Raw genomic sequence first — 22,455 nt, forward strand, 5'->3', positions numbered from 1 at the left:
TAATTAGGAGCAAATAAAAAATCGGCGCAAATGAAAAAATGAAATCGGCGCAAATGAAAGAATGAAAATATTCAAAATCGGCGCAAATGTCATACGCCCGTCCGTTTACCGTATGGACAAACCCATAAATCCCTAAAAAAATGCTTGATTCATGTCATAACAAATAAATTACAGCGCGGAAAGGTAACTTTAATTTAATATCAAACCTAAATTGTTGTTATATATTTTTTCAATAAATTTAAAAATCTTAATTAGGCATGCGTGAGTTCCATTTCATGAGACCTACACAGATTTCTATAAAACAAATTAAAAATTATAAATACAGTTTTTCAATTCTTTCCGGCATAGATTAAAAAAATATGTATATAATCTTTATACGAGTTTGGTTGAATTATTTCACTTCATTATAATGATAAATCTTTTAGTTCTTAAATTTTTAATTAAAAATGAATTTATCATTTTGATATTTAACGATAAACTTTTTAAATTAAAGTGACATGGTCAGTAACCCAATTAGTTGCATGGCTGATTATCATGTTACAGGTGACCCAGTAATTTTCCATATGACAGTAGCGTGTGCCCTCGGGGTTATAACGGGGTGTGTATAACTTATTTTCTGGGGAACATCCTGTCCACGTGTAGTAATTAGCATATATTGCAACAGATGACATTAAACAAATTTTCTTTGTAGCATCGGAGGCAATTTCATGTTCGACCACACAAAATATTTCACAAAAAAGATATGATAAAATCAAAAGAAAAAGATAAAGAAATATTAACAAATAAAGGTGAAATTGAGTAAACGGGGATTCGTGTTTTTATGAGCTTATTTTTAGTGGACAACAACAAATGCAGTTTTTAACGACCTTGTGTGACCTATAGATGTTGATGTTTGTGTCATTTTGGTCTGTTGTGGATAGTTGTCTCATTGGCAATCATACCACATCTTTTTTTTTAATATTGACTGGCTATATACATGATAAAATCTGAGACTGAGACTACTATAGTAGTCTCAGATATAATATATATAGCACTTGCACGGTCGGTCCAGTGGACATATTTCATACTAGATAACTTATACAGTAATTCTTTTTATATATATGACAATAATTGTCCGATCTGATACACGTACCTATAATGTACAGAATTTTGAACAGCTTCAAATATATGCGGTTCGTAGAAACACCGCAAAGGACCTCCTTAGTGCACTTAGAACAAAAATGTGCACTAAGGACCTGATGGAATGATACAACTGTCACAAAGGATATGGCATATAAAAATAGACTTTGTAAAAGGAGAAGGTCCGGTAAGACACCTTTTTGGCCCCAAAATATAGCAGTTTTACAAATTTGTTAAAAGTAAACTTTTAGTTATTTTTTGGACAGTAGAATGCTTCAGCTTCATATGGGCTTTTTTTGACAATACATGGCACCATAAAGTCATGCTAAATGGCAAAAACCATCTGAAAAGTGACATTTTCCGGCATATTTGGTGGATTTTTCTTATTTGAGCTTGAATCGGATCGTTTTTAATGACAAAATCAGTGAAAATCTTCCACATACACTAATAGAATCAAATAAAATAGACACTTAAGTGTTTCAAAAGTGGTCAAAATCTTTCGTCAGATGAACCTGAAATTTGAGGCCAAAATCGGTCATAACCGGACCTACTCCTTTATATCTTTTCTATAATGTTTTCTCGACACGTGCCTCAAAAAGTTGATTGTCACCGTTAGTATAATCGGTAGAAATTCATGTTCGCTCAACCTTGAACCGTGAATAATCTGCTAGTATACTGATTAAACATGTACTAGTATATGGTATTTCAAATTGTTCTCTATTTTTTTTCATTTGTTTGTTTCTGCAGTATTTATTCTGTCTGCTATATTTTTTACTTCTAAAGTAATAGCGTATTTTCAACTCTTTTCAGTTTGGGATTTTTTCATCCTTTTAATTTTAAAAATGCAAATAATTGTGAACACTTCACGGAAAAGTGAGGATTGATATTTGGTTGCTTAACGTCCAGTTGCCAATACTTCATTCATTTTTCTAATGTCAGGAACTATGCCATTTATCAATATTTCGATTAAATAATTAAACTTATAAAATTAATACTTAAAAGTTTATTTATAGTAACCATATGCCGGATGAACAAAAAGTGTGCCATTTATTGAAAAACATATGGTTTGGTATAACATAACTCGAATAATTCAGCGCCCTCTATCGGTCAATGTCCTCTCGAGCGATCGTAGCGATCGATAGTGAGTCGGAATATAACGACTGGATTATTCGGGTTAGGTATAACAAGAAAACTTCTCTAGTGTTCTAAACATTTCTCACATAACCCCTCCCCCCAAACCCCCACTTCAAGTTCTGGATCCGCGCCTGCCCAAAGTGCTTATTACATTATAAAATAAAATGGTATTCATCTTCAATTGTTGAAATAAAGATGAATTGTAAAAAAAAAAGCATTGACACCAGTTTAAAGTTATCTTTCATAGAAGACAGTAATGATTTATTCTATAATTCTCTTTTTAAAACGTAAAATAATTTTACCTCTTAGAGTTTTTCTATATTACTTCTGTAATCGGATTTTGAAGAACCCCATGGACACCACATACTCTCAAATGTCTTTCAAGGAATAATGATAGTATGTGAACTCTTGTGTTGTTTGTAAGGAAATGAAATATCAAAAGCCTTTGTTTCTCAATTTGTATCTCAAAATAGAGTTCGATAATTAAAAAAAAAGCTTGCATAGCAATTTCCTTAAAAACTAAATATATATAACAAAGGCAAAGTTTTAAAACACAAAATTTATTTGTTATTTTTCTTTCATAAACTTGAAATTATACCACGCTAATCCGTTAGGTTAACAACCATTGATTTATCAATAAATAACGATCAAAAGACAATTGTTTATTGGATTAGGTTGATTGAACATGATAATTCGGGAATCTGCAATAAACCGTTTGTCACGTGGCGAGTGGCACGCGTTTATTAAAAAGTCATTTAACTTCAAAATTACAAAATCTATTGATACCTAACTTTATAGATATGAGGTTTTTAATCATATCCTCTTATATTCATGCTCGCTGTGATCTTAAAACATCGTTTTAGTGTCCTTAATGCAAAAACTTTCTTCTTAGTGCACTAAGAAGTCTTTTGCGGTATTTCTACACAACGAAATATATGGCCTTATTATTGGTAATATACCATATTAGTGTCACTAATGGCTTAACGTGTTACCAAATTAAAAAGAAGAAATAGGCTCAAAACCGCATTTTTAACTTTAGATTTTTTTCAATCCCACAATAGAGAAGAGGTCCGGTATACAGACTAATTAAAAAGTCCAGATGAGAAGTTTAACTTTTAACTGTTTCTTGACGCATGCAAAAAAATGCAGTACCTGGTTACAGTTGCTCATTGACAAATTATCATCTTTCGATTAAATGATCTTAAATCTATTTGGTCTTAATTTTAAAAGTTATTAAATCTAAATGTGAAGTGATCTAAAATGTTCAATATTAATGAGTATTTTCGCTGTGAAATGAATCTAAGGTCGTCTAAAAGTATATACATGTGTATTTGACCCGACAACTGACTACATAGAAAACTATTCATTTTGTATGTATAAGGGGGTCTGGGCGGGACTAGGGATTGTCGAGGCATATTTTTTGTAAACGTGACACATGAAAGTCAAATTATGACACGAAATCCCTAAATCCCGGGCTTAAAAACACGAAATCCCGAGGTCCCGAAATTCGAAAAAAGAATTATCGGATCCCGAAAGGGTCAATCCCGAAATCCAGAGCTTAAAAACACCCGATCCCGGAGTCCCGATAAAGGTCCTATATCCTCCCTCAAATTATTGTGCCGTGAAAATGCGAAATGAAGTTTAGCGGGACATGGGAAATTACAAAAATATCAGAATTGTTCACTTATATAGTGTAAGCGTCATGCGGGAATCTAAAAAAATAAATAGTAACTAAGCGGGATCTGTGAACAGAACCCCCAATGAGACCCCCATTAGTTGTGGCTTATTTTGGTCTTTTTAGTTCGTTTCTTTCCCCTGTACATTACTTGACCGTTTTTGTAACTCGAGGTCTGACAGTATTTTACCAAGAAATGCACAAAATATTCAAAAAGAAGGCCTAGAAAATTTAAATATTGGTATGCACACATACTCCCCTGTCAGCACAGACAATTATATTTTTGTAAACGCGCCAAACTCGTTTCTAATATTTATAATAGAACTGAAAAGAAAATTGAAATGGAAATGGGGAATGTATCAAAGAGAACAACATGACCAAAGAGCAGATAACAGCCATAGGTCATCAATGGGTCTTCATTGCAACGAGAAGATCCCAAAACCTGAGACTGGGGTGGATCCTGAGTCATATAAAGGGGTTCCTAACGCAGGACAAATTTTTTTTTTTTGGGGGGGGGGGGTCAAACTACATGTCCCCATTCAAATGCATTGATCGTCCATTAAAGAAAGGGTGGCTTCCAACATGTCCAACCCTCAGCCCCCCTGGATCCGTGCCTGTGAGTCATGCTTTAGCTTGCCATTAAACAAAAATGTATACTAGTTGAGTAATAATGGACGTCATACTAAACTCTTCAATACAAAAAAAAGAAACTAAAATAAAAATCATACAAAGGTCACAAAAGCCATAACTTCTGGCTGCTAAATAAGAAAAAGTGCAAAATGCAGTGGGGATAAAAGCCTTTACTGTAAATTCCTGAAATTACAATTAAATAAATCATCTCACATCACTGCATTTCTTGAAATTGGTCGTATTAATAAATGCATGCAATATTTTCAGAAAATTTCAATATATAGGCTTTTAAAAGTCAATCTTGTGCATGATTATCAATGATTATACTCGCACAATTAACACATGTGGTTCTCAAAACTCAAAGGTGTCTATGCTATTTATGACAACTTTTCATACCCCCGCTTTCAAAAAAGGGGGGTATACTGTTTAACCTCTGTCTGTCAGTCCGTCCGTCCGTCAGTCAGTCCGTCCCATGAATATTTTTCGTCGCATTTTTCTCAGGAACTACAATACAAGGATTTCTGAAATTTGGTTTCAGGGTTTATCTAAGTCATTTATACCGTGTGATGCGTTTTCAGATTGATCACTTGTCAACTTCCTGTTAACTGAACACTTGTATGATTTTACACATGATAGCCAAGTTGAAAATTTTCGTCACATTTTTCTGAGGAACTACAATACAAGGATTTCTGAAATTTGGTTTCAGGATTTATATAAGTCAGCTATACCGTGTGATGCGTTTTCAGATTCATCACTCGACAACTTCCTGTTTACCGTACACTTGCATATTTTTACACTATTTATATTATCCACTTGCGTCGGGGGTATCATCAGTGAGCAGTAGCTCGCAGTTTCACTTGTTAATCAAGTATAAATTTACAAAATATGTTTAGAACTATATGATTTTTAGGTTTTAAAGCATAGATATAGTAGGTCAGGATCTGCGAACTCTCACTGACTGACTGAGCACATAAATTCAACACTTGTTTTTTGGTGATGTTGGTGTTGCTAAGTGTTTTGTTTTGTTTTTCTTTTCTGCATCTTATGTTTTGCCTTGGCATTGTCAGTTTCATTTTCATTGCCTTTGGTTTTTTTTGTTATGTTAAATAACAAGTCACATATAATCATGATAATTAAGGTCCTTTTTAATTTTTAGGGATTTTAAATTTTTAATTTAAAGTTAGGGATTTTATTCATAAAAGGGGGGATTTTCCACTACGTATACTATTAATAATGCTTTGAGCAATTTTCATGAAACTTGGTGAATTATTTTTGTATAACATAAACATGATAATTTTCCTTTTAATTTAAAAAAAAAATCTGATTTATGTCATTGTACTATTATGACTTGGTATTAGGATAGTCTCAAGAATGCTTTCACAAATTTTTATGAAATTTTGGTGAATTGTTTTTATATCTTGACATAAACACCCTTTTTATTATTATGACCCAAAGTGGAGGGGGCATAATGTTTAACACTTGATCGTTTGTCCGTCTGTCCCAAAGTTGTTTTTTGTTCTCTTACATTACTTTAGTTTGCCTCAACCAAATTCAATTAAACTTTTACAAAAGCTTGTTATCACAATACTCAGATCAAGTTTGAATTTTGGTGATGTCAGTGTTACTGTACTAGAGTATCAGAGTTATGCCCCTTTAGAAATGGGGAAAATATGCTGAATTTTTGGTTTCCTGTTTTCTAAACTTTAGTTTGTCTCAACCAAATGTTATGAAATCAATACACAATGCTTATCACCACAAAATACAGATTAAGTTTGAATTTTGGTAGTGTCTCTTTTACTAAATTCTATAGTTATGTTCTTTAAAAATGGAAATTTTTTTCGGCCTTCTAACTTACAGTTTCCCTCAACCAAATTTTATTAAACTTTAAAACAATACTTTTTATCACAATTTTAATCAGATCAATTTCAAATTTTGGTAGTAAAACTTTTACCGTTCTTCAGTTATGTTCCTTTAAAACTTTGAATAATATTCAAGCTGGAGTATCATTCCCTATTTATCATGTATATTTTTCTATAAGATGCAGAGTTAAGGAACTTTAGTTGTTGCAAAGTTATTGAAAATTTGTCCATTTTCAAAATCTTTGAAAGGTTTTAGAAATGTATTTGTTAAAAAAATCGCAGCCTTTAACTTATAGTCACTTGAGAGATCTATAAATTGAGCCAAATTATATACATGTTTTATGTCAATGAATACCACTGTTTGTGCATGTTTTGTTTTTTTTGGAGGGCAGGGGTCTTATTTGCGCAGTGCTCATAGTTTTTTAGTCGATCAATAAAATTCATTTAAAGCTTACAGACCAGCTATAAGGGCAAGAAGCTTATCAAGCACTCATGGTTTAGATTTTTATTAAACACACATTAATATACATATAAATGTACATTAAACAGAAAAAAATATTGATGCAAGATGTCATTCAACTTTTACTCTTTTATGTATAGGACAAGAACTATAGAAGATACAGAGAAATAATATACAGCAGAAATGATAGGCAATGTAAAATTTGCAGAAGCCAACTAAACCTAAATGGTAAGGCACTTTTTAATTTTAAAAAAGTTATTGAACTTGAAAGATGATTACTAGTATCATGATTACTATAAAAATTCAAAGTAGTGGTATATATATTAAATATGAAAACTATCATGGCTTTGAGAAAGCAATTGTAGGCCTGTTACGACCTTCAATAATGAGAAAATCCATACCCTATACTATAGTCAAAGTAGGCAGCTATAAAAGACCTAAAGATGAAACATTGAATCAATCCAAACTGTAAAACTAATCATGCTAAATGTCTAGTTTATAACAAAATAAATTACAAAAAATAAATATGACCGGTATGAAACAACAACAACAACCACTAAATTTTAGTGTATGACTAAACTGACAAAAACTACAGGCTCTGAACTTTGGACAGGCACAATAGGAATATGGCAAGGTTATATAAAAATAAGATGTGGTATGATTGCCAATAAGACAACTCTCCACCAGACAACCAATGATGTAAATTTCCTGCAAACATGGACTTGACTACTGTAAATCAACTAATTTTTCGTGAATACTTTATTTGGCATTTTATACTTTCTAGTCTACATCGCAGTTATTTATTTTTCTCGAGTTCAAGTTTACTTAATGTATTTTAATAAGGAAAGATACACATGAAAAACATTTATTGCTGTTTCTCTATCCATTTATAACATTTTATTTGTTTATTTTGTGTATTTATAGGTGATCAGACATCTTGGCTTTCATGATCAATAGGTCATTACTGAAGAGGAAACTTAAAGTTGAAATTTATTTACATAGTGCATAATTGGATTAATTTGAAATGGAATGTGTGCTTTCCTGCAAAAAAGAAATAGGAAATTTCAACATTATCACATGATAATGACCATATAAAACAAAATGGAGTTCTATCATAGATACACAAAAACACTATTGCATAGAAGCAACAACATATCTTAATCAAAAGAAAGGAGAATGCAGAACAAATACTATTTTGTTGTTGAAAAAAGGAACACCAGTTTTATCCACTCATTTACATCACTCCCTCATATCAAATATACAGAAGAAGATCATTGAAGAACAATTTGCAAAAATGATTTCTCTTAGAATTGAAGGGAATTGTTTAGTGAATGGAATAATGTATTCACTGAATTCTTACATAGTGGATTGAATAACTGTACACAAGCTGAAACAGAAGAAATTCTAATTTAAAATAACACGAAAAGTGTTTATTTTATTATTTAATCTGCAAATATATAAACAAATTCTTTAGAACACCACAAATGATATAATGACATTCAAATTGGTTGCTGATTAATGTATCGCATTGAAACAATTACAAAGAAAACAGAAGCATTTGCTCCAAAAAAATTATAAATCAAAGTTAAATTTATATAAAAAGTATAAACAATACCTAGATCTAAACAGTCAGACTGTATTATTTTCAATGTCATTAAAATGTTGAGTCAAACATTTATTAAAGTTTTAAATATCATTTGCATCAATTATACAGTCTTTTAATAATTATATTCATACTGTTTGTATACATGGTGTAGTGAAGAAATGTTTAACAAGTAAAAATAATGAAAAACATTTCCTTAAGGGAAATTTGATTTTCAGAAATTTCCTTGGAGGAAATTTGACGAACAATGATTTCCTTAGAGGAAATATGTTGTCTTGAACTTTAAGTATTTCCTCCAAGGAAAATGTGAAGCTACAAATTTCCTCACAGGAAAAAGTATTTCCTCAAAGGAAAATTTGAAGCTGCAAATTTCCTCAAAGGAAAAAGAATTTCCTCTAAGGAAAAAGAATTTCCTCTAAGGAAAAAGAATTTCCTTTAAGGAAATAGAATTTCCTTTAAGGAAATAGAATTTCCTCAAAGGAAATAATTATGCAGCAAATTCCCTAAGGGAAATCTTTTTCCCTTGAGGAAAAAACAAATTCCCTTGAGGAAAAATCTTTTTCCTTCAGGGAAATTTGATTTCCCTTGAGGAAAAGTACTTTTCCTCTGAGGAAATTGTTGAAAAAAGGGGCATAACTTTTTCAACAGTGGTGCTAGAGCCAAAAAATTTTAGGACATATATCAGAGAACCAATACCAACCAAGTTATCAACTTTGTTTTGACTTAACTCCAAAAATTAAGGTGACAACTTTTGCACTCAGCGGAATTGCAAACTTGTCCCGGAGACTGTTATATGCCTAATAATTTTGGGTAATTCTCCCCCCTCTCGTTTTTTAGCATGCAAAGACTAAAACAATGTCTTATATGCTTACTCTGTAAAAGTCAGAGATCTGAAATAGTTTTCATCGGGCCACGCTTTATTATCAATATATTTGGATCTACTCTTCAACAATTTTGGCCTTCAACATGACTTTTGTAAATTCATAACTCAATTTTGTTTTATATACTATAAGATCATTGAATGAGGCGAATGTCATTTTGATGTTTTAAATACATCCTTTACTTTGAAAGCATGTATTTGTGGCCTTTGTGTGTTGTCTGCTCCTTAGGCAGGTTGTTGTCTTTTAGACACATACCCCATTTCCATCATTTTATTTGTAGACACAGCTATCCTGGCCATTCTGTTATGTATTTAAGTGTCAACTAGAATGAAAGTGTTTTACTATTGCCTTCAAAGTGGACACCCACAATTATAAATCATCAAATAAAGATATGTTTATAGATAGTCACAAGAGAATCATAAGACACGTCCTAAAGAAATATAAGAGGTTAATAACATATGTTGCGATAATTGAAACATATCCTTATTTTTCGATTTTGTACAAGTTAAAATTATTTGTAAGCAATATTTTGTACAGGTTATAACATATACGAGGTACTTTTGTACATGTTATAACTTGTATTTTTGCTTTATACAAGTTATAATATGTACAATATTTTTGTACATGTTATAACCTGTACAAAATCGCAATTGTACATGACATATATATAAATAAGGAGTTTTGCTACTCAGTTTAAAACAAAAGCTTTTCATAACACTAGTATACATTGATAGGGGATTAATAAAGGAACTAAAAAGCAAAACAAATACATAATTTGTCAATGTGTCTCGCAATTGTTATCATTCAGTCAACATTGTATATTATAATATCACATACATGTAGTGTAATTATTTTCAAAGAAAATCCTTGTATGTATTATAATGCATCGATATTAATAGAAACAAATATCAGCATCTCTCATTTTTTCTTACTTTAAATCAACCCATTCAAAATAAAATCTGTATAAAAACAATTTTCATCTGAAAAGTGCGATTTTCAATGCCAATAGTTTTCGTGGTTTACCCCTCTTGGTTTCTTATTTTTAAAATAAAATAAAGTAGGTAGTATATGCCGGAATGAGAAGTTATATCAAAGAAAAACTATCAATTATATAAACCAATGCTAAAGTTCTATAACATTAAACAATTTAATTAAACGCGATACATACGTTATTACTTTTAATAAAATTAATGTCAATCTAATTAGAAAAAAAACTAAGCAAATATCATCTAAAATTCGATTTTCAATATAATAGCAGCATGATTGTTAAGGGACCAAGTTAGGTCTCAAGACAAAACATTTATTCATATGCATTTGTTGCAAAGATTGCAAAACGTCATGTCCAGGTATTAACCTCGATTATTGTGTAATTCTATATGTAGTTGTCGATTACGTCCCTAGTGTTAAGATGGCTTAATTGACATATCAATACTGAAATCATACACTAGCTAATACCTGATTTAATTATTCCGAGTTTGCAATTGATCACATTCGTGAAAATGATGTTGATGCAAAAAGGAGTATATTTCACTGTGATTTCGATTGCTGTCATACTAGGATCAGGCCGTAAGTGATAATTTTTTCAGATAAATATTTAGGCGTTTCATATATTATATCTAATAATTATGTATCGTTTAATTTGAGAGCATTGTTTAATTACTCGAAACAATATTATTTTACAGATCATTTACTGTTTGCAATAATGGAAATTGAATTTGTATTGATTTACCTATCGTGATAATGTTTAATAGCTAATGTTGTGATTTTGTTTTCATTCTTTTCAGTATCCAAAGATTTACGAAAATTGTATGTTATATATACAAATATATATACATATAAATAAGTTTTAATTGTAACTAAGGTTTCAACTTCATCGGGCAAAGTTGGTTTTAGATTTATTTGGCTATTTATTTTAGGTATTTTTGACATAGAGATCTTTAACGGTTTCGGTACTAATTCATCTTCGGATTTCAAATGTTCGGCTTTGTGCGTTCCTGATGAAGATAAATCCAGAAAAGCGCTTTCGACGCAAGGAATTATCAAAAGTGTTGTTTTAATTTTTTTTTGTAATGACTTTTATCTGCAAATTATGTATACATCTACAGAAAATTGTATTCACATGACAGGTCAATAAACGGCACAGATTTTAACAACCTGGATAAATTTGGAGTGCGTTATCTTAAATCAAATTTATGAGTGGCCGTTCATGTCATTTGCGCGATTATATACGCGTATATAATTTTCAACGCGTATATATACGCGTATATTGTGGTTTTCAACGCGTATATTGTGGTTTTCAACGCGTATATTATCGTTTTATACGCGTATATTGTTAAAATAAACACGTTTATACTTTATTCCAATTTATTTATCATATACGCGTTAATATACGCGTTGAAAACCACAATATACGCGTATATATACGCGTTGAAAATTATATTATGAGTGGCCGTTCATGTCATTTGCGCGATTATATACGCGTATATAATTTTCAACGCGTATATATACGCGTATATTGTGGTTTTCAACGCGTATATTGTGGTTTTCAACACGTATATTATCGTTTTATGCGCGTATATTGTTAAAATAAACACGTTTATACTTTATTCCAATTTATTTATCATATACGCGTTAATATACGCGTTATTTGCATAAATATACGCGTTAATATACGCGTTAATATACGCGTTAATATACGCGTTATTTGTGTTAATATACGCGTATGAAATCATTATATACGCGTTAATAAACATTCGTTTGTCTTATTGTTTTAACCAATGAAAGCTGCGTTCTTAAACTGGTTTGCATGTGACAATTGTATAACGGTCCGTGTAACACTTATCAAATCAAAGCTTTAAAAAGTTTTGAAATTTTAGATTTTTGGAATTTTGATCCAAGTTTTAAAATATCAAAATTTCAAATTGTGTTAAAGTTTTGAAATTTTGAAATTTTAACCAAATTATTAAAATATCAAAATTCTTAATATCGTTTATAAATTTGATAGTTTAGAAATTTGATCAAACTTCTAAAATACTAAATCTAACGCGCAATTTTAATTATTTCACTTTTTGAAAGTTTGATTTTTCAAATGTTTGCTTAAAATATCAAAATAGAAAAGGGGCAATAAGAGGGATACCTGTAAAAAAGCGAAAGGAAATAAAAGCGGAACGATAAGAAACAATATGAATTAAAAACATACTGATACTTAAAAGTTTATGTATGAAATAAAACGGACAGTTGTAAGCGGTGAAAAAATAATGACAAAATTAATATTTCTTCAAAGAAGATACCAGACGTACGGCTCTGATATTGACCATTTTACCTGCTGGTTTTTCTAGCACCCATATTTTTGGAGAAACAGGAGTAACAGTAAAAACTGAACAACTCGCAGTAGTTCATATAGTATGGTTATGTTGAGCATGTATATATACATTTTCTACTAAACTCTTAAGCAATAAAAAAGCCCAATACACGATGTATTACTTCTTTTGATTTCATTTTTTTTTCTGTTTTGCTTTACGACTTCTTACTTTCTGCAATCATGTTGGCTAAAGAATATGTCATTTCATGTACAGAATGAACGATCATCTTAAACGTTTTTATCTATTCTTTGTAAGTTGTTTGCCCTAAATATTCAGCTTTAAGCGTTCCGTAAGAAGGTTGGTCAAGAAAAGCGCTTCATGATACTGAATGCACGGTGTCCTAATTAAGGTTGTGCTAGTCCACAACGTGGGAGGTTTTTAATATAATCTTATTTACGCTGAAATTAAGACGGTACTAAGATCCAATATCACAAAATTGGAGCCAAGATATTGTTACAAGGTATCTACAACAACTCATCATAGATTGATACCAGGTTATAAATTTTGCCGCTTTTTTCGCCAGACGCGCGTTTCGTCTACAAAAGACTTATCATTGACACTCGAACCAAATTAAGTTAAAAAGGCAAATAAAGTCAAATTAAATTGAAAAGGCCAAATAAAGTAAACTTTTAAATCCAACGTATAGCTCTGGTTTTGTAAAAGTTGAAACCTTTCATATCATATATAAATGTATACCATAAACATTATTTTCACGAGCATTTATATTTATGTAATAGTTACCGCTGTACTACATTTAGCACCCAACCGTTTCATTCATGTTTATGTAATATTTGCCGCTGTACTACATTAAGCACCCATCTATCCAGTTGTAGGTGTTGGCATTTTGAAAGTTGAAAATTGTTTTCAAAGTTTATATCAGCGATAAATAGTAATCTTCTGGGAAACCAATATTTAGATAGTCACTATTTGTCACTATGTAATAATAATATTCTGTGCCAGCAGAGGACAAAAGAAAAATTCTCCATGCCTTTAATGTTAGATATGAACCAGATAAGTTGATTAATAGCGATGAAAAACTTTAAAAAAAAGTTAGCGCTTCGACACATTTAAAAAATAAAACTTTCAAAAAGTGAAATTATCAAAATTGCACGTTATGTTTAGTATTTTAAAAGTTTGATCAAGTTTCTCAACTATCAAATTTATAAACGATATTTAGCATTTTGATATTTTAATAATTTGGTTAAAATTTCAAAATTTCAAAACTTTAACACAATTTGAAATTTTGATATTTTAAAACTTGGATCAAAATTCCAAAAATCTAAAATTTCAAAACTTTTTAAAGCTTTGATTTGATAAGTGTTACACGGACCGTTATACAATTGTCACATGCAAACCAGTTTAAGAACGCAGCTTTCATTGGTTAAAACAATAAGACAAACGAATGTTTATTAACGCGTATATAATGATTTCATACGCGTATATTAACACAAATAACGCGTATATTAACGCGTATATTAACGCGTATATTAACGCGTATATTTATGCAAATAACGCGTATATTAACGCGTATATGATAAATAAATTGGAATAAAGTATAAACGTGTTTATTTTAACAATATACGCGTATAAAACGATAATATACGCGTTGAAAACCACAATATACGCGTTGAAAACCACAATATACGCGTTGAAAACCACAATATACGCGTATATATACGCGTTGAAAATTATATACGCGTATATAATCGCGCAAATGACATGAACGGCCACTCATAATATAATTTTTAACGCGTATATATACGCGTATATTGTGGTTTTCAACGCGTATATTAACGCGTATATGATAAATAAATTGGAATAAAGTATAAACGTGTTTATTTTAACAATATACGCGTATAAAACGATAATATACGCGTTGAAAACCACAATATACGCGTTGAAAACCACAATATACGCGTTGAAAACCACAATATACGCGTATATATACGCGTTGAAAATTATATACGCGTATATAATCGCGCAAATGACATGAACGGCCACTCATACAAATTTTACTAGGTTAGAAACGGTTCCGATTGGTTACTCCTACATATTATTCTGTCTATGAACCTAGACAAATATTCGGTATTAATCACAATTAAATGCCAAGTGTGTGGATCCCAATTTTTTTATCGGTGCTTATATTGTTTACAGAAAAAAGTTTTTTTACAGGTATTCTGTATTTTTCAGTCACGTTTGTATCCTCGTACAGTGTCAGTGATGCAGAAAATATACACACAGCTTTACTGACAAGTTATAACAAACATGTTCTCCCAGAAGAGCCCGTAACTGTACAGGCTGAGTATAATCTTCTTACTATTAATTCACTTGTAAGTTAATAAAGTTATAAAGTTGTATTAATAAACCAGTGTCCATAGTGAAGGGGATTGTCCAATCTTGACTCAGAAGAAATTCACTATGACATTAGTTGTAATATGATGTATTTATATTTATTGTAAATGTAGAGTCTAGTGAAAATATAAAGTACGGTGACCTATAGTTGAAAATGTCTATGTCATTTTGGTCTTTTGTGGATGGTTGTCTCATTAGCAATCATACCACATCTTCTTTTTTATATATCAGTTTGAAATAATGAAAAACAAGAATTGAATTGTTCTCCATTGTTTTCTTTGCCTAGCTTTGTTACAGTTGTTGGGATGGTTTCATACGTATGATCAAATAGTTTTTAGATAAGTAATTTTACGTCATCTAAGTGTTATCTCAACACACGAACCACAATTATAAGTCAACATAATGCCATGTACAGAAAATTTAAGAATGTGGGTTACAGTCTTTACCAACAAAGAAGTTTGACCGGTTTGATCGCATGTCCATTAATATTAAACGGGTTCTTTCCCACTTTTGACAAATTAAAGATAAAACAAATCTTATTCATTTGATGGGCATTTAAAACAGTTCTATCCAACTTCTGACAAATTAAAAAGAAAGAAAAACTGTTGAAACGCTCGTCAACGCTTAACAGAGTTTAGACGATGTATGTGATATTAAATTATTGCCAATAAGACAACTATCAACAAGAGACTAAAATGAAACAGACATTAACAACTATAGGTCACCGTACGGCCTTCAACAATGATCCAAGCCCATACCGCATAGTTTCCTATAAAAGGCCCCGTAAAGACAATGTAAAACAATTCAAATGAGGAAACTAACGGCCTTATTTGTATAAAAAAAATGAAAAACAAATATGTAACACATAAACAAACGACAACCATTGGATTACAAACTCCTGAAAAGCGGTCCCTTCTAAAACGATCTTGTCATATTGGGACCATTTATAGCTGACTATGCAACAGGTATTTCACTCATGTTAAAGACCATACAGTGCCCTATAATTGTTAAGTTTTGTGTTATTTGGTCTCGAATCGAGAGTTATCTCATTATCAATCATACCACGTCTTTTTATTTTTATATTTTTTTTTATATATACATGATTTGACCTTAACGCTTGGCATATCAAACAAAAAAGATAAAGATTACATTTTAAGCCCAAATCATCCAAAGTATAAAATAAACTGATTACTAATTTCGTCGGGCCTTTGTAATAAGTCAATGAATTTAATGATCTAAGCACAGATTAGAAACTCGTTACAGCTGTTTTTTGCTGGCGTAATTGAGGATGTTTTCAGTTTGTTTATGCCAAAAAAAATGTCGATATTTTACCCTTCTAATATATCAATGTAATTAAAAACTTTGGCTATAATGGATTTACATCCCCAATCGGACAATACCAATGAATAGATAATTGAAATAGTTTAATGTTTAAACATTTCAATTTATCAATTTACTGAAATGTCATTATTATAGGAGAGTAATGAAGATGAATTTATTTAACAAATTTCTTTTGAACGCCTTGATCAATAAGAATCGACAAGTTGCATTTTCAGCTATTTCAGCTCTAACTTCAAAGTTATGTCGATGCTTTGATGTTTTAATCGCAGATCAAGAACTAGGATCAAATCTCTTTGTTCTAAGTGTGTATTTTTCCCATTTGAAATATCTATTAATGTTACATGTGTTTATACAGTATAAACAACTCAAAATGAAGTTCTGTTTTTTCTAATATAACATGTATAATGCCATGGAACATTTGGCTATTAACATGATTAGCTAGATTTTCTCATTAACTGTTCTCTAACTGTAGATTGGATATTATATCATTACAATCAGGGGTTTACGAACAAATTTCAACATTATCCTCATGTATTTAACCCTATGTTAATAGATTATTAGATAAATAAGTATTCCTTAATTTTTCAGAATTACTTACGCTGTTAGGAAACTTATAATGTTTCAAATATTATTTGTATGCTGATTTTCTATATGAATTCCTGTTAATGAGACGTGCATTGTTCGAATTACTGAAGTTCCTCCCTAAATATAAATCCTTACTGTATTTGGAACATTTTCTTATGTGCAATGCTCTTTGATTCCGTATTTTATTTTGCCTTCCAATAGTTTCATTTCGAACACCACTTATTAGTATATAAAACGTTCTTCATGTATGCCCATTTAAGTTGTAAATTTGAAATCTTTGATGATATTCTTCCTTCATAATAAACAAATACATAACTTAAGATTACAACAAGTTGCTTTCTTTAAAAAAAGAAATGCAATCGTAAACCCAAATGCTTGTTTGGCCTTATATATATTAGATAATTGTTTAATAAAGATGTATTGTCTTATAATACTTTTGTTGCGCATAAGAATTAGAAACTGACATTGCCGGTTTACTTAATGTAATACCGGCTTCACACATCAACGTATAGATCCGACGTACGTCGGCCGTGGTAAAAAAAAATCATGCACGTTACCAATACGCTAGTAACTTTGATGCATTCAACCTGTCAATCATATCTGTATCGTGTGCACAACGAGCTTAAAGCGTGTATTGGTTGTGTGTAAAGCGTACCTAAGCGTTTCTCCTAGTCTTTCTATATTCCCAATTGCAGGTCTGTCTATATGTGAATGTTTGTCAATAAGTCTGTCACATTCGCCCTTCTGTTTATATGTTTACCAGTCCGTCTATGTCCACTGGTTCGTCTCCTACGTCGTTCGGGTTATTGGGTCATCTCGTGCTATGCAGATTAAATACCATATACCGACTTGCTTGGTCAATAACTATAACATAGAAACATGTAAAACAGCAGAACAACAAAATACATATTAACCCTTCGACGGGAAAGGGGAGGCGACTGCCATAGTCCGCGCTTTCCCCCTCTTTCCCGCATAACATTCCGAAAGACTACATCACTCGTCCAATATATACTGCGTAAACCCCTGAGGGTTTACGCAATAAAACTTAATTTAAAATCTAAATCATCAAAATCCTACACAGCGTACCATAGGTACCGTATCATACATCTATTTCAACATTTGAAATTGCCTGTACCAAGTCAGGAATACGACAGTTGTTTTTGATGTGTTTTGTCATTTGATTTTGCCATGGGACTTTCCAATATTATTTTTCTCGCAGTTTAGTATTTTGGTGATTTTACTTTGTTTTCAAAAGGAGGCAATAAAACGCAAAATTATTATAGTAAAATATATTTAAAGAAATATGTTAAACATTTAGATTTATTATTGTATTTCTTTTGTTATAGGAAATGAAAACTCAAACATTGACAACGTCTGGATGGTTTACCGTGGTGAGTATCATTTGCGGCAACATCATTAAAATGTCTGTCTTTTTCGAGAAGTTGGAAATATTGTCCAGTGTCAAATGTTTCTTTCTCTTTAGTGATCAATTATATGACCGGTCACCCTTTCAAGTATATGGTAATTTTTATAAATTTCCTGTTTCAAAAAGCATGTTTTTTTTTCAAATACTACAGATTTTCTTATCACAGGCATCGATACTAAGTAGAATTGGCACAACATTTTGGAATTTGTGGCCCTCAATGCTGTTCTACTTTGTTCTTGTTTGGCCTGATAACTATTTTGATCTAAGTATCAATGGTGAGTCTAATGTGGACGTAACGCGAGTCTGGCGTATTAAATGATAAGCCTGCTTCATTTTATAAATATATTGGGGTTTTAAAGCTGTGACTGAAGGCCATTTGGTATAAAGCGTGGGAGCGCTTCATTCTTAAAAGGTACGCACGGTCAACGCTTTTACAACCCTAAGAAATTTCAATGAGCATTCACTAGTAATAATTACATTGTTTTACTAAGATCATGGAAAGAAGATTGGAATCAAGTTTTTTTTGTTATTCTCCTCTGAACTTTTTTTAGGAAACGTGTGTCATCATGAATGTTACAATTTGTTTTGAAATGAATGACGCAAGATTGCTGTAAGCCTCTCCTGATCGACCATTTCATATTTTCAATCGGAGTTAAATTAGCTACATGTAGATAGTTTAATTTCACATCGAGGTACCTTTTTACAATACAATTCTGATTTTAGGTTTGGAATGATAGCAGACTTGCATGGACAAAATCTTCTTATGGAAACATAGAACATATTTACGCTTCGCAAAAAATATTATGGCATCCTGAATTGATCGTTGAAAACTCGTAATTATGTTTTTCTTATATTTTTATATCATTATTATCGGATTTTGATTAGAAACAAACAAGGATTTACCTCTTTTATGCCATAAAAACACTATCACTTAGTTAATCCTATATAAATATAGAGACAAAACAATCTTCTGAATATTTTCCTTGATCCTACAAGTTAACCTGTGAAGTATCTCATCACGGCTTCGATAAAAGTATGAAAAATTTTAATTGATCGTTGGTTGGCAAACTTTTCAAAAGTGCATGATCAGAGAACAAAATAACAAAAAGGAACAAAATAACAAAAAGGAACAATAAACCTGCAATAGCCACAATCCGAAAACTTTGGAGTCACACTCACAATTATAAAGGGTAATATAATTCATGATAGGGACCTTGCAACATGTAACTCCCGGGTCCCCCTTAAAGTTTATGGAAGGATTATCGCCGCGTGAGAAATTTTGGTGCTCTCTCTAGACATGAGAAGTCATGATAAGTTAGCTGATAATCAGGGCACTTGTTGAAATTATCGATTTTTATCTGTCACTTCCCTTATTCAACATTTATATTCATTGTACCTATTAGCTATCAAGTTTTTTTTTTTATTGTCGTTCACGTTTTTATGAGTGTTGCTCCCTTTGTCAGTGTGATGTCGGTTGACTAAGTGTAGATATTCGATTTCATTACAATTATGTATGTGTTACCGACAAATCTGTGAGGTTGACTGTCCCTCTGGTATCTTTCGCCCCTCTTTTTTTTCAAAACCTTATAATTACTTACACATCAATTTATTTTGAAAGATTAAAGAAAGTCGTATACAACTTTTATTTTTAACTTCAGGGTTATTGGTTTAACAAATCTTGGTCAAGACGACATTCAGTTAAGGATACAGTATGACGGAGAAGTACGATGGGAACCACCCGCAGTTTTGTCTACGTCATGTGACATGGATGTCACGTTCTTTCCATATGATATCCAGACATGCGAAGTAGAACTAGCCAGCTGGGGCTTTCCTTCAACGGCAGTTAATTTATCTTTTTTGAAAACTCATGTTAACCTTAATAACTACAGGGAAAATGGCGAATGGGACCTACTCTCTACTGACCAACACCATGGCGAACTAATTGAAGACGACTTGACCTTCTCTGAATTGTTGTTTTCCTTGCACGTGCAACGACTTCCGGGTTATTATTTAATGAGTGTAATATTCCCTGTCATTGTCACAGCTGTACTGACATCAGTTACGTTTATGTTACCAGTAGAGTCTGGAGAGAAGGTTGGATATATCTTAACTGTACTTCTAGCCTTAGCTGTATTACTGACATTGTTTTCGGATAGTTTGCCAACAACTTCAAAACATACTTCCGTTCTGGGTAAGGATGTATTTTGTTAAATATTAAAGTTCATGGGTGGCTGCACAAATAACACACTGTAGCAAATATTAACTTCTATCAGTATCTGTTCATACTGTGCAGGTAGTGTTGATTGTCGCATTGTTAAACATGATTGTTCCGCATTTGTTTATGGTGTTGACATGTTTTTCTATCAATTCCCAAATTCAATTTGATAACATACACATGTATTATGATACTGAATCAAATTTAAAGTACACGTATTTATTCAATTTAGATAGTAACTGAGCAATAAAAAACACAGAATATAATGGTTCATACAAAAAAAAAACGAGCATGCATATGAAATGATATATAAATAATGTCTGTAATGGAACTAGGTGGTGATGTGTGATTTAATTGAGTAGGATGCATGTTGAACAATGAACTGGTGTATGTTTTAAGTGCTTAGTTTACCGCACCATTCGTGGATATTATTGACGTGAGATTTCAAACAAAATTAAATGACTTAGTATATTACATGAAATAATCAATACTTGCTTGCCTTTTGAATGAGAACAATATTATCTTCAATATATATATAATAGATATAGGAAGATGCGGTATGAGTGTCAATGCATATAATAAACATTTTGCCTCATTTTGATATGTTTTGTTTTATTTTTTCAGTCATATTTCTAACCGTTACGCTTGGACTAGCTTCGTTTGTTATCATATTGACCGTACTTATTATCAGACTTTACCATAAACCTGATAGTGATGCCATGCCTCATTGGGTCCATCGATTTGCAAACAAATGTAGAGGAATGAGATGCAAAACAGCTACAGTGGAATTATCTGACGACAAGGTATCTAGAAAGGTCAATACTAAACACGGTGGCAAGTCTGCATGGAACAATAACGACACGGTTCGGCCTTCTGAAGAGGATAAAAATACCAACAAAGACCTTGCTGAATTTTTCGACAAATTCTGTTTTTTCGTGTTTACGATTGTCTATCTGATTGTTGTTTTAGGATTTACCATGACACTTGGTACGTCTTCATAATTTAAACAGTGCATACAGAAGTATTGACAAGTATTGAAGAGTGCTCTTTTCAGTAGTACAATACATTGTTGTGTTTCTTCGTCACTGACGTGTACCACGCACTTCTTGTTGTTTAAGATTTGGAACTTTCTAAAAATGTTGTATACTCAATTTAAACCTTTGTTCAGTATTAAACTATTTATTTTCTAATTGACATTCATAAACGGCAAAGCATTGCTGACCTGATTTTGCCCATTATAGCGAACAATGAAATAATCATTGACATAATGTGACAGTGAATCAGAGTTATAAGAGTTCTAGATTCATGCAATGTCAGAAATTATTTGTGAATGTAGACTATGTTTCAAGTTTCATCACGTGATCAACATACAGTATGGGCTTTGCTCATTGTTGAAGGCCGTACGGTGTCCCATAGTTGTTAATGTCTGTGTCTATTTGGTCTCTTGTGGACAGTTGTCTCATTGGCAATCATACCACATCTTCTTTTTTATATACAGGCGTTGACATAATACTTAATGGTTGAATATTGTTATGAATAAATGATATTTTTATTATATTTAGGACAAGGTGAACCCTTAAGGTTTTGCTTCATTCATAAGGGGGTTGGGAGATGACAAGAGAGCAATACAAACATGAGTCAAAAAAGATGTTTTTGTATAACAAACAAATATTGAGTAAAGTTCTAATTCAGACATCAAGTAAAGTAATATATGTTTTTCCGTTTAAGGTAACAATTACGACATCCTTCTTTTAAAGAAATTCCATATGTATGACGCTCGCTGTGTCTTGTTTTAAAAGGCTTTGAAACTTAA

The 22,455-nt window shown here is 31.6% G+C and overlaps 1 protein-coding gene and 1 long non-coding RNA gene across 2 annotated transcripts; both read left to right on the top strand.

Moving 5' to 3' along the window:
• The first annotated feature begins 4,095 nt into the window (after positions 1–4,095).
• LOC134693172 (uncharacterized) lies at positions 4,096–8,655 on the top strand. The gene is made up of 3 exons (XR_010102353.1): positions 4,096–4,169; positions 7,018–7,105; positions 7,802–8,655. It is a non-coding gene; the product is annotated as an uncharacterized LOC134693172 (long non-coding RNA).
• A 2,211-nt stretch (positions 8,656–10,866) lies between these two features.
• LOC134693813 (neuronal acetylcholine receptor subunit alpha-3-like) lies at positions 10,867–22,252 on the top strand. The gene is made up of 6 exons (XM_063554728.1): positions 10,867–10,927; positions 14,914–15,053; positions 18,348–18,392; positions 19,151–19,260; positions 20,086–20,618; positions 21,267–22,252. Exons 1-6 carry the CDS (start codon positions 10,870–10,872, stop codon positions 21,641–21,643), a joined length of 1,263 nt encoding a protein of 420 aa, XP_063410798.1. The 5' UTR covers positions 10,867–10,869; the 3' UTR covers positions 21,644–22,252.
• Positions 22,253–22,455: the final 203 nt, after the last annotated feature.

Source organism: Mytilus trossulus, chromosome 12 (assembly GCF_036588685.1).
Source record: "Mytilus trossulus isolate FHL-02 chromosome 12, PNRI_Mtr1.1.1.hap1, whole genome shotgun sequence".
NCBI classification, from domain to species: domain Eukaryota; kingdom Metazoa; phylum Mollusca; class Bivalvia; order Mytilida; family Mytilidae; genus Mytilus; species Mytilus trossulus.